Here is a 19,544-nt window from a genome sequence, read left to right as displayed (position 1 = left end):
GTGGTCTGCGAATGCATTTCATGCATCGCAGATCACGGTTTTGCACTCGCAAACGGCCGATTTTACCGTTTGCAAGTGCAAAATAATTTCATACATCTGGCCCTAAATTGTCTAGTCCAATCACCCAAACGAGCTAAGTTAAGAGCACTCACCCTGCGAGTAACTGTTGGATCTCGTTCAGCTTTTGAAATCAGGTGTCCAAGAAGGGTATTCGTTCGGAGAAAATGCAGCCGGATATTTGTTGCCTTTGTGAATTCTCTCAAAACTGGGGAATGCATGAAGTTTTTGGCGCCGGGACGTCCATTTACTAAAGACACCACAATCTATCAGAAAACAAAACGTGAAGCCTTCATAATTTATCCAGTAGTACTTGGTATAGTATTGACATTGCAGGGCCACCTGAATTACTGATCAATGAATATGTTTATCGATAACCACAAAAAGTTAGAGTCAGTCTCTAAACAATGCATAGCTACTCGTATGTTTGCTATGGGGTTGGCAATCAATAACCCATGCATGAAGCAGAAAGCAAACTGGCTTATACATATAACTAGACCTAAATATAATTTGCCACTGAACGCTAAAAAATACAAAAAGCATTAGCAAAGCCAATGGAATTTCATTTATTGCATGCAAACAGGCACACAAAGTAGAGACATACATGCACACATATGGCTTAATTCACAAAGGTACACTGACACTTCGTGTAAGTTTTCATTATAAGTTAAATTGACAAATTACGTGCAGCATGTCTTATCTTTTTACGTATGGAGACTACCCAAACGTACGTAAAAACATAAAGTGTAAACTTACACAAAGTTTTTGTTTGCCTTTGTGAATTAGGCCCATAGATTATGCAAACGTGCATTCAAACTAATACACATTTAGGGGGTAATTATGAACCCCGGCGGTTCAGCCCGCCATGCCGGCGGTGGCTGAAAAGCCCGCTACCGGCATGGCGGGCTGAACCGCCATATAGTGGACACAGTGAGGGCCACCATAGGCAGCCCTCACCCACCGCCAGGCTGCCTCCGACAGGCAGCCTGATGGTGGAAGGCATCATTGTCCAACAGGGCAGCGCTGCCACCTTTCGGATAATGATCCCCACTGCCCCCACCCTTTCCCTGGTGGGTTACCCTGATGGGTTACCCTGACAGGGAAAGGCTGGAGGAAAGGGTGCTCTGGGGCCCCCCTGGGGGCCCCTGCACTGCCCAATGCACTTGGCATGGGCAGTGCAGGGGCCCCTGTGCAGTACCCCATAGCGCAGGTCACTGCCTGATTTACGGGCAGTGATCTGCGTGACGGGTGCAGATGCACCCGCCGCACAGAGGCATTGACGGCAGCTCCATGTGGAGCTACTGGCAATGCCCCGGCCAAGCATTATGCTGGGCCGGCAAGCGGAAACAATGTTTCCGCCCGCCGGCCCAGCAAAATGTTTATTATGCGGCCGGCGGGATTCCAGGGAGGCTGGCGGTCAGTAGAATGACCGCCGGCCTGAACACGGCGGTGAAAACTGCTGTGTTCATAATGAGGGCCTTAGTCTCTCATTTTTACGAAGTCTGACAGAAATACAGGCACTCATGAAGACTGAGAAACATATAGGCTTTAATGCAAACCGGACGGCAATCATAACTAGCCCAGTGTGACAGATCGCATATGGTGATATGCATCAGTGGACACAGGATGATGTGTGTTAAGGGTGCAAAGGCTTCTGTAGAGATTACCGCCTGCTTGGGAGGGATCTCCACGTCTTCAGTCAGTGCATCTGCTGAAAGCAAAGTGAAGTGCTGAATGAGTGCTAAATTTCTTTGGCCTTGCTCAGCATTGCGTTTTGTTTTTCTGTCAGAGCTGGAGTTATTTTCAGTAAAGTAGAAAATCAGCAGCCATGTTGTGCAGGGAGCCTCTTCGTGCGGATAATGGAAATTGGTTAATTTCTCTATTCCAGACTCTGGTATGGTGGGTTAGGAGGGGCACAGCTGGCAGGGCAAGTAAGCCCACATTGTGGTAGCTGAGGTCATTTGCATTGTGTCCTGGGTTTTGTCCTCCTCCTATGGCTCTTCAAAATGGGTCAAGTACAATCCTTTTTAGCACTTGACACTCAGGGTTGCAAGGACATGTAGTCACAGACTCCTCTCGGAGGTTGTGTGTGGGGGCAAGACCTGAGAACTCAATAATCAAACCATAGACACAAATAAGGGCCCTATCCACAAAGGTAAACTTACATGTCAGTAAACTACTTTAAGCTATTCAAATTTTACAAGTCTAAATTTACTACACAGTGTAGACCAGGGGTCTTCAAACTGGGGGGACAGGTCTCCCGAAGGGGCCTCAAGTGATCGCAGGGGGGATTCCAGGCTCTGACCAGAGGGAGCATTATGCTGGAAACAGGGCTTTGTATTAAGTGGAAATAATGAGCAGCAGTAAGCTGCTCTGTAATGGGCCATCACTAGCATTGTTTGTCATTTATATCCTAGCTGGAAGTATGTGTTAAAAGGGAAGGGACTCAAAATACTCTTCAAAACCCCCATTCTCCATTTCTAATAGTCACACTGTGGATACCTTTACAGGTAAGGCCTGCCGGAGCAGAATAGTATTTTTGGCCATCATGTATTTGATTGCATTTTTAAAAAGGTAACAGAACTTAACTACAATGTTTAAATGAGTCTGGACATATTTAAGGATTGCCAATTAAATAGAATCATTGTGAAAAAAAGTGATGGGGCCCGTTGACTTTTTTTCCCGCTGGGCGGGGAGGGAGGGGCACAGTAGTAAAAAGTCTGAAGACCACTGGTGTAGACTAACATGCCTCCAGGGGTGGAGGCTCATTTTTGAGTGTAAAGCTACTATTAGTAAGTTTTTACATGTAGATGGCAGCAGTGGCTCCTTTTCAGGGGCGCCAGGGCACAGCCCCTCTGCCTCCTGTGAAGCCCCTGCACATTTTTCTAATTTTTCAGTGTTCATGAAAACACAAGTTTCTTGTTTTAATGAACACTGTAATTCGAAATATAAGGGGGTTTTGGCCGAAATATAAGGGGGCTTTGGCAGATGGTGAAGGAGGGAAAAGCTGTAGGAAATATGTGGTGTTTGGTTGGTGAAGACGACTGGAGCAAACACATAGGCAATATATATGGAGGGAGAATGCGGAAAAATAAAGGCAGGTAGGAATGTAAGATCAGCCTTCTCTCTGCAAAAGATAAAAGAAACAATAGCAAGGCTTAAACTTACTAAAGCAGCGGGCCCAGATAACCTCCCAGTGACGATAATAAAAAACAATGTAGACTGGTGGGCTGTTTTCTTCTATGGCACTTATCAAAAAATCCTTGACACAGGTAGTTTTCCTGAGAATTGGAAGGGCGCTATAATTAGGCCGATGTATAAAAAAAAAGACCCAGCTCAACCAAAAAATTATCCCCTAATTAGTTTAGTAGATGTTGGTGAAAAAGTCTTCTCAAAGAGGTTGTTGAATCAAATAAAATCCTGGGCAGAGTTAAACGACCTGATTCCGGTTGAGCAGGGCGGTTTTAAAGAAGGGCACTCAACAAGAAACCATTGCTTTAGCCTCTGGTCACTAGCAAAAAAGTCAGTTGAAATGCAAGGGTGTCTATTATGCTATTTTGTTGATTTCCATGCTGCATTTGACCTAGTGGACCGAACTTTGTTATGGAATATGCTAAAGCCGCTGGGGATTGACTCAAATCTGCTTTTCCTCCTCCAGGGCCCACATACAAAAAATTGGGCCCAAGTAATCTTAGATACCAATGGTTCACTCTCAAAGAAGATACCAATAAGGAATGGTTTACTCCAAGGTTGTGTATTGGCCCCATTACTTTTTGCTATATTTCTGTCCAATTTACCGAGTTAATTAAAGGATATCCAAGGCCTGAGCCCAGAAATAGATAGCGTACACATTCCTTGCTTCTATACGCAGACGACCTGGTGATAGTCGATATGACAGAGATGGGGTTACAAAGAAAACTAGATGCCTTTGAGTCCTATTGCCATAGGAAAAAACTCATAGTAAATATGGAAAAAACAAAAGTAATGGTATTAGGGAAAAAGAAGAGAGAGTTCTCCTGGTTCCTGGGAGGAGAAAAGGTAGAAAAGGTTGAAAAATACAAACTTTTAGGTATGTGGTTCGATTCAAATTTAAGATGGAATGATAACATAGAAGCTCCAAAAGCAAGAGCCCTAACATCAGTATGGGAATTAAAGCAGTTTAGTAGAAAATACGGTGAACCGGCCCTTAAATTAGTAATTTTGGCTTTTAATGCAACTGGTCCAATTCCAATATGGGGCAGAAGTCTTGGCATTTTCTGGGAAGCTAAGTTGGGAATTGGAAGAAAGCAAATGTGTAAAACATTTGCTATCTTTACCTCCTTCAAGTATGATATAAGCCATAAGGGCAAAGTGCCAAATGATGGCATGGAGTTATCAAGGACTGCAAGCTACGTTGAAATTCATGTTGAATCTGACAGATGAGGGAATTCCCAAGATTGCAAAACTGTGTAAAACAGAAATAAAGACATGAGAGCTAAATTGGGCAGCACAAGTGAGAGGACGACTAGGAAAGATATGTACCCTCCTAGGTTTTAGTGTTAACCAATGGATTGGGGAACCAATTCCGAGGGCGGTGCTGCGCGATATGACAAATAACAGTGCAAGGGAATTAGAGTTAGAGTACTTGGAAAATAAAATTTCCACCCAGCACATGGCTGAGGGGTGGAGGAAGGTTGAAAATGTTGCTTATATAGAGGCACTACCCAATCGTAAATGAAGAGATGCAGTGTTAAAATTTAGAATTGGGTTAAGTCTTGGTTATGTGGACCCCAAAGTAAAAATGGAATTTAGAGATGACCAGGGCTTCTGTACATTTGGCCTACAACAAAAGGGTAGTGCTCAACATATTTTAGTGGATTGCTTATGGCTGTTAGAAGTGTGTAATTTAAAAAAAAAAACAGTATTTAAGGAATATCATATTAATATTCGGGAACAAGCGCTGACATTATTAACAGATATGAGATCTTTGAATGTGACTTGTGCGTTAGGTCGTTTTCTAGTTGCAACAAGAGACATCTTAGCAGGACTTGCGTGGAAGAAGACAGTATATAGCGTTTAAAGTTAGGGGTGTCTCTTTTTAGGAAAATTAATTATATTACACAGAAGGTGCTGCATCATGTCATATATGTTGTATTATTGTCCAATTAAATGCACAATGTATTTTACAGGATATATTTTACATGGAGCAGAGGGTGTTAAAAATGGGATTCGTTTTAAAGTTATGTGGTATACATTGATAGGGGTCCTCCCCTACTTTGATATCTGTATAATTGGCTTGAGGGAAAAGGTGAAATAATTTACGTTATGCTACTTTGCACAATCCTGCTTGTATTGCCCTTTTAGTATTTTGAAGGAAATCTACACTTTATGACTGAAGTTGTATTATTCTTAATGAATGTCAATTGTAATGCTGTTTTATGATGCATTTTTATGGTCTAATCAGACCCAATAAAGATATTTGACTCACTGACTGATGAACACTGTCTGTGTATAGGTCAGAACTCTCTGCCTTGTCTCAAGGCTACTGATGCAGGAGGAGGAGTAGGGGGCTGAGGGGTCTTGTGCATGATCCAGCTACACAGTGCTGTTAAAATACAACACTCTGTAGCTGGATGTCTGGATTGCGCATTCCAGAGGGCAATGGTTCAACTATGATCCCCTCACACTGGCACAATACATTTTAATTAGCAGGCATGCTGCGCATGCCTTAGGCAGCACAGACTATCTATGAAAATATAGCTTTCAGAGCACAGATGAAACCAATGAAAAGCCACATAAAGCAGCAGGGGCAGGATCCCCAACAATATCCCAGTTTATAATAGGGCTGTGCTTCCAGCCCTATCAAGAAGCTAGGAGAGGAATTCAGGTGAGAATTTGGAATGGCAAATATATGTTTATGTCTTTTTCTTACCCACAGGAACAAGCCTGGGAAATACCTCAGAAGGTTGGGTAAGTGTGTGGTATGCATTGATGAATGTGTGAATGTGACTAATATGGTCACTAGATAGATTTCACTAGTAGTATGGATTGATATACTATCAGTCTTGACGAAAGCAAAAGTGACCTGTTGAGAGCACACTAGGGCTGAAACATGTAGGCCAGAGTTGATGTGGAGCACTTAATGAGACTCTGTAGACATCAACAAACACAACTTTAACCTTGCCAAGGGACCTTGGAAAATAAACCAGATAATTAAGGCAACCCAAGGCAATTTTAATAAAGTAGATCCCTCTTCCTAAAAATAGGTGTCACCATAAGAGCTCCCTTGGCATCTTCAAGGCTGATCCCACCCAGATATGTTTAGAATATCTGTGGCAAGGACTCAATGATGAAGCATGCCACTGGAGTGAAAACACAGTGGTTAAGAGTCCCTAAAATAAACAAATAGGTTTGCCAGGGAGGACCATATTTAGATGAGAGTCCCCTCGAAGTTGTGGGCACCCCCTTGTGATTTTGATGTTGCTTGTTCCAATGTCCAGCACCAGATTACTGGTCTACTGCTGCCATGTAGTCTCCAAGTTTCCAAGTAAGTAAGCAAGGTGGATAAAAAAATGTTATTTATCTATGCATATGTATATGTGTTTGTGAGTGACTGAGGATGAAAGTGATTGAGTGAAAGTGAGTGTGTGAGTATGTTTTAGAGTGTCGCTGAGAGTAAAATTGAGTGAGAATCTAAGTTTGGGAGTGTGCATGAATAAGTGAAATTGAGTACGAGGAAATGAGTGTGTGTGTTAGAAGAAGTGATTGATTGAAAGTTGTGAGGGGGAGAGGAAAAGAGCCATAGGTGTAGCTATCAGTGGTGCAGAGGTGCAGTTACAGCAGATCCCAGAATCAGTGAGTGTGAGAATGAGATCCAGTGAGTATGATTATGTTTGTGAGTGAGTAACCAAGAGTGTGAGTGAGAATGAGTAAGTGAGAGAATGTGAGTTAGAGTGAATGAGGGGGGAGAGAGTAAATCTGGGCAGGAGTGAGTCAGAGGCGCTTGAAATATGGGTGTGGAGGGTGCTGTAGCACCCCCAAATACCCAGCTGGAGTTCAGAATGTGAATGAGCTTTAAAAACGCCTTTGAATTTTATGTTTATGTTATTACATTTGCTGTATGTTCAAAAACAAAGATCAAATGTTAGGCTATGTGCTCTAAGAAATTGCTGGCTATTTTATCTAGAAAACTGGTGTTTACTTATATTTCCCTGATTGCAAGGTGAAACGATTTTGTAAATGTGGCCAAGGTGACAATTTTTCTGGGTTACAGGGAGTAAAGGGAAAGGCTGTAGGACGTCCATTTTTTCCCAACACTAACAACAAAATGAACTGTATACATATTTAAAAATATATCAACAATTAGGAAAGCAGAAATGAAGCAATTTTCTGTAATTTGGGCGTATGGTGAAAACAAAGATTTGAATAGGATCAAAACAAATGTAGACACTTTACTTTGTGATCTGCTAATGATAAATATTTGCTGAGACCCAATTTCTGTACATTACCATGTATGCTATATATAGTTTTATCATTAAAACTGCACTTCCATGCAAGTTCAGTGGCCAATTCAATCTAAAATGTGCTGTCTTTAAATGACAGTGAGCTAAAACACTAGCATCTAAAAGTGCACCACCTGCTACCTACCACACATGTAAAACTCTCCTAAATGAGCAAATCACATTTGCTGCACTTATTTTTTGTGTGATGCTTGGGTATTTTAAAGTACCTATGACTTCAGTGATGTAACATCGATGATAGCACCCCCACTATGAAAATTGTTCCAGCACAACTAGAGGCAATATGGGTGAGGCAAGTTGTGAAAAAATGAGATGTATTCCTTCGTGGTATTACACCCCACCACTTTAAAAAAAACACCAGCTGTCACAAGTAAATGGAGACATCTGCTAATGGGAAAGAGCTCTCCCTGTGGTAAAGTATAGGGAAAAATTAAAGAGTTTATTAAACTTTTGAAAATCAAAATTACAAATATTTTATCTTAAATTTAATGTATATTAATTGTGCATATTTATTTTAAATGTAGAACGAAAAAAGATGTCACAGCACTATTACGATCATGTTGAGTTAACCATGCTCCGAAAGATCTTCCGTTGGATCCCCGCCAACACCAGAAAGACTGTGACCCACGCCCTCATCACGAGCCGCCTGGACTTCGGAAACACCCTATACTCAGGAACCACCGCTAAACTCCAGAAACGTCTGAAGCGAATACAAAACGCCTCAGTCCGCCTCATCCTCGACATACCCCGCAACAGCCACATCTCCGCCCACCTGAGACACCTACACTGGCTTCCCGTCAACAAAAGGATCACCTTGCGGCTCCTCACCCACGCACACAAAGCCCTCCACAACAAGGGACCCGAATACCTCAACTGTCGCCTCAGTTTCTACACGCCCACCCGTCAACTTCGCTCCGCCAACCTCGCACTCGCCGCCGTCCCTCGCATCCGCCGCACCACGGCAGGTGGGAAATCCTTCTCCTACCAGGCGGCCAAGACATGGAATTCCCTCCCCACCAACCTCAGGACCACCCAGGACCACCTCGCATTCCGGTGGCAACTCAAGACCTGGCTCTTCCAGCAGCAGTAACCCCCTCCCCCTAGCGCCTTGAGACCCTCACGGGTGAGTAGCGCGCTTTATAAATGTTTTTGATTTGATTTGATTTGATTTAATTAGATTAAATATAGTATACTACATTTATTTTTTTAAACGTTTATTAACAAACACCTAAAGTAAAATGTTAAATGTATTTATTATGCACTAGCAAATATTAAAAGTTTCGTACTGAATTAATTTAAGATAATTTAATATATTTTAAATAGTTATATTTATTTTTAGTTAGCAAATGTTATTCAAATATTTGAAAATAAAATATTTTTTATTTAAACATAATATTTTAAACATTTATTTAAATGTTTATATATATATTTCACAATATTACAGTATTATTATTATATGTATGTTATTTATATATTTGGGTATATTTTTTTCTGTATAATTGGTCACTATTTAGTGGTTCATTTATTTAGGAAGAGATGTATTATTTATATATTTAATAGTCTTTCCTCCTTCACTTTGTAAATGGTCTATAGTCTTTTTACCATTTTTAATGTGGTTTACTTGTTTTTAAGGGTGGTGGTGCACTTCATGTTTACATAGGCTGTGAGGAAGATCTCTTTGAGATCAAAACACGTCACCATTAAACTTTCTTTTTGCATAGCACAGCCTTGAAGTGCGATTTTTCAAGTACCGGTGATGGTGGTACTTGTTATTTCATTTTAAGTCGGTTGCCGGCTCCCGCATATAGCACCGACCCTGTTAGAGTGGATGCAGCCAGGTAATGCTGGGATTTTGGTGTTTGTGAAATATATATATATATATATTTCTATATACATATATATATATATATATATGTATATACATATATATACATATTTTGTTTTGAAGAATTCAAAATAAATTGATTATTTTAACATTATTTCCTAAGGGGTGCTATTTTAAGTTGCACAGCCCTCCATAAACTTGTCCCTACTTGTCCCTTAACCCCTCCTTAGTCCTGCCTTAACCCATTTAAATTAGTAGTAAGGATTTCATAATGCCCAACCACTTCCTCCGTCCCTACCACATTTCCTACTAAAACATAAACATACATGGAGATCTCAGCAGTCAAGTGAAAAACTCTGCCCAGAAAAGAAAGCAGAGCACTCCACACATAGGTTAGTGAAGCATTTTGTAGTACATGAACAGTACTATTGTAGTACTACTAAACATACTACTAAAAGCAGTTTGTGACTAGACTCCAAATTATTGCCCAGATCACTGCTAGACTTTTTAGTAAAATAAATTACTTTGATAATGTAATGGTACTCAATACTACACAATACAATTAAGGGAATTAAATACTGGGTTAAAATCCTCTTAAATCAAGGAACTACACCTTTCTATAACCACCACCCTCTAAGGAAGTTCTCCTGCGTTTATTCTGGAACTAGGATTAGTGGCATTCTTTTATAAACTGCAAAAACAAAGGAGTTGTTTATTTGATTACATTCCTCTGTGGCCTATGCTGCATTGGAATGACCACCAGGAAGATACAAATTAGAATTACTGAGCATAGAAGCCCTGTATGTTGCAAAAGAATAATCCCAAAAATGAAAAATCGATATATCCTAACAGGATACAGGGAGGATTCGGTCAAATGAACTATCACAGAAACAACGATTCTGAAAGGCCCACAAAAGGAGAAGAGCTTCAGACTTCAGAAAATAGAATAACGCTGGACATGCAGGCTGAAAACAGGCCAACGTGGCCTCAATGATGACGTCCTGTGGGTAGAATGATCACAAATAACTTAACCATACAGCACAAATGGATTAATGTTGTAATCGGACAGATCCATCCCTTACTTTGTACACAGTTTTTCACACTACATAAGAGGTAATTTCCAGTGGCACATGTTCTTTCATATGCAAGTCGCCAGTCCATCCCATGGTTGATCTACAAATCACACATATTTTAAAACAACACATTAGATTGAGACCACTTATGCAACATGTTGGCATGGAGAGAATTCAAAGACCTTCAGTGCATATTCATATGCCACACCTTATCATATCTGCACACCTGAATGTGGGCTAGATTGTGTGATTCCCCCCATTAGGCACAGACTTAATCTCCATATGAATTGTAATACGTACGTGAGGACGAGTGTATGCATGGAAAGCATTTAAGGTCATTCTTCACATGGTTTATGCCAGAGACCCAAAAACTTTGCCCAGTAGCACATATAAATGAGGTATATTAGCACACTATCATAAAATGCCACACGACCACGCTAACAGGAAACTAGCACTACTGCCATTCACATGCACATTGTGCCATGTGATAATGCCACTGCACCACATAAATAATGGGGTTAAAGATCACCTCTCAGGTCCTGACCAGTGTCTCCTCACTCAGAAGCGCTGCATGCCTTGCAGGGAACCAACAGCAACTTCAGTAAGTCCTCAGGTAGAGATTCTTAAGGGAGAGATATTTTTTTAAGCATCCTATAATCTAGCAAGGGTTATTCTCTTTCACAAAACTCTACAGGAATATTTTATCAGAGGCATTGTTCAACAAATGCTGGTCTCTTTCGTTTAAGTTCTCTACAGTAGCGCGGCTTCTCTAATACCTCTTGAGTGAGATGAGACAGAGGACATTTCCACATCAGGAGTAAGGTATTCATTTTGAGATACAAAACGGTTTGCTGTGATTCATCACCCACTGGACATGTGTTGCACTTGTTGGCAGTGTTATTCTATGCTACACTGTTTAAAAACTCTCGTAATGTAACTGAGTTAGATTATATACTAATTTTATTCTGAATTTTCAGATGACAAGCTGACTCACAATTGGAGGTAGTAGTGACAGGATCCACAAGTTGACCAGATGCTTCTCATTTTATTTTTCCTTAATAGCACCTCTTTCATGCAGAGAGGGTTACCAGTCCTAAAGAAATCCCCAACCGTTCCCTTGAGTATATGATATGGGAGAAATATGTTGGCCCCTAAGAATGCATTGAATAAGCCATCACAGCAGGTATCAATCGGGCTGGCTACAGGCAGGAGCATCCCAAAACATGGATGCACTGAAGTGCGAATTCTATGCAACTGGCTGTCATCAGCATTTCTGAAGAAGCAATGACAGACAGATAAAAGAGCATAGATAAAAGAGCATACCCTGTCTAGAAACATCCTCACCTTGAGCAACAGAAACTGCAGTACCAGTCCTCATCCCATCACATATCAAATGGCAGTGCTCAGGCAGAACTGATCAGCAGTCCATTGTAAACCAGGAGCATCCAAAATGGATCCCAGTGGTCTGAGTATTCACACTCACACAACATACAGAGTCCTTAACATAAATGTGCTACAAACACATTGCACACTGAAGTGAACCCAACATGCACATGTGATGTCAGCGCAAGGTTCTGCGTTTCACATGAAATGTCGGGAACTGAGGACAGGGTACATGTTATCTACCATGTAAGAGACAGTTCTGTTCCAATTCTCTGCCTGGGCACACCCGTTGAAGAAAATTTCAGTACTCTGTTTAGGCTGAGTCTGCAAACTGCATGTTTTACAAAGCAGTGATCACAGAAACATCAGGCAGAGTTTTTCCCAGCAGCTGCCAAGAAAAGGCACTCCTAAGACAATGCAGCACATTTATAGCAATCTTGTATACATGATTTAAGTTTAATTCCTCTATGAGGCACATACAGGACTGAGATCATGAGAAGTAGTGAAACCAAGAACAGGTTTCCTTCAATTGTATCTATGCATGAGGTTCAGTGTCTCTTTATTCTACACATACAGAACAATTTTTGAGAATTCATATCTCATGTTCCAAACGCAAACCCTGCCTTGCTTCTGATTAACGCATTTGTAAGGCCCAACAAAATAATGGAGGTTACATGATTAGGTTTTTGAACAACTAGACTTCATCAAGCATGCCTTGCATAGCAGCCACGGCAGGGTAATCCAGTGTCAGTTCACCATCCTAAAAATGGCTTCCAAGATAATGAGGAATAGTATGCTTGCTTGATCACTACATGGAAGAAGCAATTCAAAGAATGAGTCACTCCAATCTAGGCTGACCACCTCACTCCTGGCCGTTACAAAGACTGCCCCCAGACCTGAACTTTTCATTTCCAAATACATGCATGTTAGTCTTATTATTTTTAATGACGGCAAATCAAGACTACTACACCCAGAATGCATTAAGTGATCATAAGAAAATCCAGGTTTGGAAAGTGTGTTCATAATGACCTAGAAGAAGGTGACCACCATACTCCAATCAAACAGTTACTTGTGAGTTAGTGTTGCAAAGAAAGGCCGGAGTAACACACAGGGTCTTCTTTCAGTGTGGAAAAAAAGATCTTCAGCAATGTAACCTTCTTACTGGCTCTGTGCAACCTGTAGTGTTGGGGGCCCTAGGCCCTCATGTCACTATAATTAAGGACACAGACAGCACATGGTAGTTACAGGAACTGGCCCAGGGGACGTGTGCCGAGCCCCTTTTATTAGCATGGTCACCTGACTGGTGAAGCCTGTGATGGATGGGTGTGGGGTGAGTGTGGAAGCCAGCCCTCAGCAGAATGGCTGGTAGAAACACTAGAATGTGTTCAGCAGGAAACTGCACAACCCTTGGCCAATGCTGTCCTTCAAAATGTTTTAGAGAAGAAAAATGTACTCAGCAGAGATAAGTAAGGGCCACAATTTGTCAGAATAAAAGTTAAAGTGCATACAAAGGCGCTGAAAGTCACGATATTTAAAGATGCTAATATGATGGCTACGGAAAGAAAGGGGCAGAAGTCTTGGGAACGTTGTCCCTGTTGATGCTAATGTAATTCTGCATAGTCATAGTCATTACAGTGCGTAATTCGTAAATGCCATGCCAGTGCCCAAAGCTCTCCTTTGAAACACAGGGCTGCTGCAAATAATTGTGCGAGGACAGAATACTGAGGCAGAGTAATTCTAACGCCATCTCGGGCTTTTTTAATCCATTTACAGCCACTCCCTGCCCCTTCAGCTCACTCTGGCAGCTTTCTGCTTTTTCCCTATGTGGAGCTTTTCCGTCTTTCTTTCCTTTGTCTTTCCCATATGTGTCTTTTGCTCTCAGTAATTGCCTGATTCAGAAAAATAAGTGCCGGCCCACAAAAATAAGTGCTTTTGCCCTCCACTAGCAACCACTGGCTCAAATTAAGCACTGTCCCAGCAATACCCAGAACCTTTGGTAGATATTCCTGCATTTCAGATCAATGTGAGAAAAAAATGCCTGTTGCTAGCAACGTGGTAAGACTTGAAGTACTTCAAAATCAAAACGAGACTTTTGCTGTGAAATGTAAAGGCCTACAAAACAGAGGAAAATAAACTACGGCCATTGCTGAGGGACAATACTTGGATCGGAGACTTAGTGACCGCCATATTCATGGTCCAGTGGAATCTTTAGCTCCAATGCAATTAATGCTCACAGGAACCGATTGCTAAACGAACCAACCAAACTCTTCATTCATGGTATGGCTGTTTAATAGGAAGGATCTTCCAATGGCATGCCTGTTTCGGTTAATGTAGGAAGTCACTTAAAATGCTACGTTGAACTGTATCAACCTATATACAAATTACACGGGCGCTTGTGAAGGTGACAGCAAAGGACTTTTTCCAAAACTTCAAAGAGCACTGAATCTGAATGAGTTATGAGATGTAACAGTTGAGAATAAGGAGCCATTGTAGGAATCCAAAGCTGCAACACCGTGTCGGTAATTGTTAAAGAGATATGACTGAGCATTGACAGGTTGAACGACCAAGCACCATTGTCTCCCTTGTAGGTTCTGGAGTCGAAGTCAGAATGGCTATGCTAAAATGGCGACTGTGCAGTCAGAGTGGCTACGCTAAAATGGCGACTGACAAAAGAAGCAATGAACCAAAACGAAAAATGTGAGGAGACACAGTACTGACCAAGCAAGTGTTATCCACAGTGGAGTTTGCAGGTTAGTGATTAAAACTACTGCCGCCACACAAGCTACCTACACAGGACGGTCTGAGGCTTAAAGCACACCCTTCCTCCCACCTCCTGTCACCTACCATTGGTACTTACTTCGCCATTTTCCAAAGGCACAATCCTTGAATATTCTGTAGTGCAAATGACGTCATCATCTCTCGTGATGGGCTCCCTAACTCCCTTTCCAAAGCGTTCAATGCAATCTATTTTAGAATCTGCCAAAGAGAAAAAAACAAATAAAAAATAAATTGATTCAAATTTAGAGACAAAGATATTTTACTTTCTGAATAAAGTCTCAAATCATGTAACCTCCTTGAGAAGATTTAAAATACAAGTTTATTTATAGCCGCGTATACATTGCGCATGACTATTGTTACGTACTAGACTCCTGATTACTTCACGCTTTTTTTGTAAACCTGTGTGGGTTATTGTGACATATACATCAATCAGTTGCATTTTACAATGTGTACATTACTGAGATAGCTCCTGTCTAATACACCTGTAAGTAAATCAGCCGAGAACACTTCTGAACTCCCTAACCCTCTCACTGCTGAGAGATGTTTAGTGTTTGCACTCATGAAAATGATATAAAGCAACGATGAGGGTCAGAATATCGTTAACAAAAATATCCTCAGCCAGAAATATCGTGTCCAAAATGTAGTTTACAAAAATATTGCTTCATTGGGTGTAGATTTTGCATTATTAACTCCAATGGGGAGATATTTTTGTAAACGGTATTCAAGACAAAATATTCCGTTAGAAGACATTTTGGTTGCAATATTCTGGCAAAATACCAATTAATTTTAAACAAGTTGCAGTATAATGAATATGTTTTGACGTGCTCAAGAAAAAGTACTACTTGCGTTATCTTCTTATTGAACAAGCATTACACTTTGTATTTCGTACTTCTCAACCTTTTTTAATATTATTTACATTTCTATTTTATGCCACATTTTGCCATTTTATACACAAGTGCTCCGCTTGGGAAGCCACGCTGCCACTGTCTGCGTAAAAGGGACACCTTTTCATAAAAAAACAGCCAATGATCATTGTAAAGCGAGTGAAAAAAACATATTCTTTAATTCAGAAGAAATACTAAGTACTAATGATCATTGCGTTATCTATTTAGTGTTTGAACATATAAGGTAAACTAACTCTATACTACACCTCTAAGGACCAATATTTTCCAGTTAGCAGCTCTAAATATTACGCTACCCCTTTATCTTACGCATCGTCACCTTCTTTCGAGATTGAAACAAATCTATTTTCTTGTCTAGTGCAGGATCCCTTTAATGGGATCCCTTTAAAGAGACTCTGTATAACGTACTGCTTCCTTTTTCCATATAGCACCACTACCCTCGTCATCAGTGCACACATGCTCCTTGCTGTGAACTGTGGATCTCAGAGGTGCTCCATTATCATCTGTAGGCCCACTTGTCCCGGAATCCAGAAAAAGGTGCACAGCATCCAAAAGATTAAGGGAAGCTTGTCGGACTGGCCAATAGGGTAATCTGGCAGAGCCCAAAGGAGTGGTCTGATATTTTAGAGCGCAGGACAGTTTGTTGGCTGTTCGTGGGCCCGTTTTATAGTCTGGTGGGCCTATTTGTACTGTTGATTACCCTAATACGAACAACCCTAATTCTACCACAAACTTTGCCTGCAGCAAGAACAAATGCAAGAAGTTGCCCATATCTTGCAAAACACAAAACACAGGACAGTGTGTCATTACAAGCTCAAAACTGCCCTGGTTTGCAAATGTGAGCCATGAAAAAAATATATATCTGATTTGCTAATGGGGACAACTTTTATTTTGTCCCCAGGACTATTTTTTTGTCCGAGTCCGAGCCTAGGTGATCATCACATATCCACAACTTTTTGAACATACGACCATATTATGCTTCGACATGCGGATAGTTAACAGCCTTTTTAGAAATGTATGTAATTCTCTTGTGATACATACATATATTAAACATTCTAAAATGATAGTATCTACCTGCATAGTGGTCAAGCCTAGAAGTGACTTATGGTGATTTTCTGAACACTATTGACCCTCTTCTGAGTAGGTAGTTAAATTCCAATTCCTCCACAACCCGAAGTTTGTAGGGTTCAGGATTCCGATCAATGAGATAATTATAGCACTCCTGCGGTTTTCCCCTAAATTATTTTTGCGGAAAAGGTCAGGTAAAATGGAAATCATGTGACTTTCCTATGATAAATTACAAAAGTGCATCATCCTTTTTTCTTAAGTGAGAAACTTGAAATAAGGAGTTATTTACCACACCCAGTAAAATCCATAACCCGGGTAATCAATATTTTGATTGGGCGCAGTGAATACACCACCATACTCGGAATCGGGCCAATATGTACTTAATTTGCACAATGTGCACATTACATATGCAAAGGGAGTCAGGAAATGTGAAAACAAATGCATTTTTCTGTCAGTACATATATTTACTTCCTGAGATAAATTATTCGCATTATACTCAATGCTTGGTAACACCAGTTGGACTAACTTATCAACCAATTGTCTGAGCTGCAGTGAATAGATACGCAAATTCAGAATATTATTTAATATCAAAAGCTTCTTTGAGTATTCTAGGTAGTTCCAAAGTAACTCAAATTAAGTTTGCCTAATTTCTTGCAGAGATTGGGTCACTGAGGCACTGAGGACTGCTCACCATATAATCAGAGCCATTGGAATTTTGTACATAATTATGTATTTACTGAACCTGCCACACATTTCACCACCTGCTACGTAATTTGCAGATTTCAACAAAACCTTTCAAGCTCATATTGATCAAAACTTAAAGAGCCACAGGCTTTATTACGCGGAGCTGACCCTGCCGTAGTTGGGCTCTCACTCCCTAGTGAGACTGCTGGTTTAGGGTTGACAGCACTTTTGTTTCTAGGTGACTGAGTCACTCCTACAACAAGTCGCAACTGTCGGCCCAACCCTCCCGGCTCACAAGAAATACCTCACCAAAACTCAGACAGCAAAGGTGATTTCTGGCAGCCTTATGCACGGGCTTTAGATAAGACCTCTCAGGGAAGTCAGGGTGGAACGGAAGTTATCATTTTCTCTTGTTAGCAACAAGTCTCATACGCACATAGGCAATAAAGGAGATGCAGGAGAGTTTTCAATATATTTATTGAAAAGACTGCAATCTAAGATAAAATGCATGTGCTGCAATGATTAGGATAATGAGAATTATAACAAAAGCAGAGTGGTGAGATGAGTCGTGAATATAAAAACCCACACCATCTTACAATAAACATTAGATATAAACTTCCTAACCAAGAAGCCTAATCTTTCCCCATAGTGAGAGCTAGGTATGATAACCTAACCTGTCAGTACCATGTCCACGAGAAGTCCCCCCCCCCAACCCCTGTTACCTTGGAATGAGGTCTCTAGGTCAGATTCCATTTTGCACAGGCCTGCAAGCTAGAGTCTAAGCTGACTCCTGTGTCCCAAAGAAAAAAAAAATGATTCACCACAAACCTTTAAAAGTTGGTCAATTTCTAGTTGCCGATTGCAAATTCCAGGTATTAGACTTATACTAATGTAGTGAAACCTTTCCCCAGATAATATTAATGTATGTTAAAATGCCAAAATAACAAAATAATACTGACAAAGAATGCACCTTATTATGCTGCATAATTAGCTGTTTATTGGAGTATAATTTAGTCAATGATTTTGCATAATTTGGTCCCATATTGCCACACAATTCCGAGTTTGTAATGCACCAGATGTAAACATTAGTGTTGAACAAGTTTTTAATACACACATCATTCGTGGTTCCTTCAATTAAACCAAATAAACTTCAATATTTTTGCTCTGGCTAGGCAAAGTAGCTTATTTACATAGAGAGGAGCCCCATATTTCCCTCCACTGTCACATGTTTAGTAGAATATAAAATGTGGAAGTAGACCCAAAGACACCACCTGCTTAAGTGTGAATATCCTTTCTTATTTTAATTATATTTTGGGGGGTGTAAATGACTTTTTTGATTGAATTATGACTTTATGCGTATTGCAATGTTAAGGTATTTATTGAGTTCAGATGTATTGTAAGAATAATTGTAATTGTATTTATATAGCGCTTACTACTCCTGACGAGGTGTGTTGATGTGATTTTCAGCGAGTAGCACACTATTCCAGAACCCAAAAGGATTAGTGATGGATTAGTATAGGGAAATATGAGCACAGTATTAGTATTAGTCTAGGGAGGTATGAGTTAATTTGAGTAGAGGACATGTGAGTCTATTAGTTGATTTGAATAGAATAATGGAGGGTTAGAGGAGGGATTAATCCAGAATTGTTAATTGGGAGATCATTGTAGTAAGATGAGGTTGGAGGTGACTAAAGGAGAGGTGGAGGATGTAAGAATCTGTAGAAAGTTACTAGGGAGACCATAGTAGTTAAATGGGGTTTCGTATGAGTGAAAGGATTGATAAATGAAGGTGAATTTAGTAGGGTTGTTTGTGACTTTATAGTCCAAAACTGAGGTTTGGGGTGAGCCAGGAGGGGTAGAGGAGGGAAGAATCTGGGAAGGGTTATTTTGGAGATCATAGTAGTAAAATGGGTTTGGAATGAGTCAGAGTGGAGTTAGAGGATAGAGTAATATTGGTATAGGGTGATGGTCAAACAGAGTAAAGCTCTCGAGAGAGTAAATGTTATTTAGTTTTTTTTTTTCTCTTGTACAGTAGGATTAGAGTAGTAAATATGTAGATACATGATTACATAATCAAGGGAATACATGTGTAAGGAATACAGTATATTGAGATTTAAAGTTGTATTATATGAACACAGGCTTTCAAGAGTTACAGTATTTGAAGTTAATTTATTTGTGTTCTTTTATAACAGTATTTTATCATTCCTCAATATTTTAATAGTGAACTGCTTGTAGTTAAATCGTTAAGATAATATTTACCAATTGTGATAGATAA

The 19,544-nt window shown here is 40.3% G+C and overlaps 1 protein-coding gene across 2 annotated transcripts in view; it reads right to left on the bottom strand.

The window, feature by feature from the left end:
- The window catches only part of LAMA3 (laminin subunit alpha 3), a 933,952-nt gene that overhangs the window by 665,116 nt on the left and 249,292 nt on the right, over window positions 1–19,544 (bottom strand). For both annotated transcript variants that reach the window (XM_069220025.1, XM_069220026.1), the window contains exons 4-5: window positions 14,695–14,813; window positions 153–323 (exon numbers count right to left, since the gene is read on the bottom strand). In XM_069220025.1, the coding sequence (XP_069076126.1) occupies window positions 153–323; window positions 14,695–14,813 (290 nt within the window). The remainder of the gene's footprint in view (window positions 1–152; window positions 324–14,694; window positions 14,814–19,544) is intronic.

This window comes from Pleurodeles waltl, chromosome 2_2 (assembly GCF_031143425.1).
Source record: "Pleurodeles waltl isolate 20211129_DDA chromosome 2_2, aPleWal1.hap1.20221129, whole genome shotgun sequence".
In the NCBI taxonomy this organism is placed as follows: domain Eukaryota; kingdom Metazoa; phylum Chordata; class Amphibia; order Caudata; family Salamandridae; genus Pleurodeles; species Pleurodeles waltl.
This window is presented reverse-complemented; position numbering and strand designations above follow the sequence as displayed.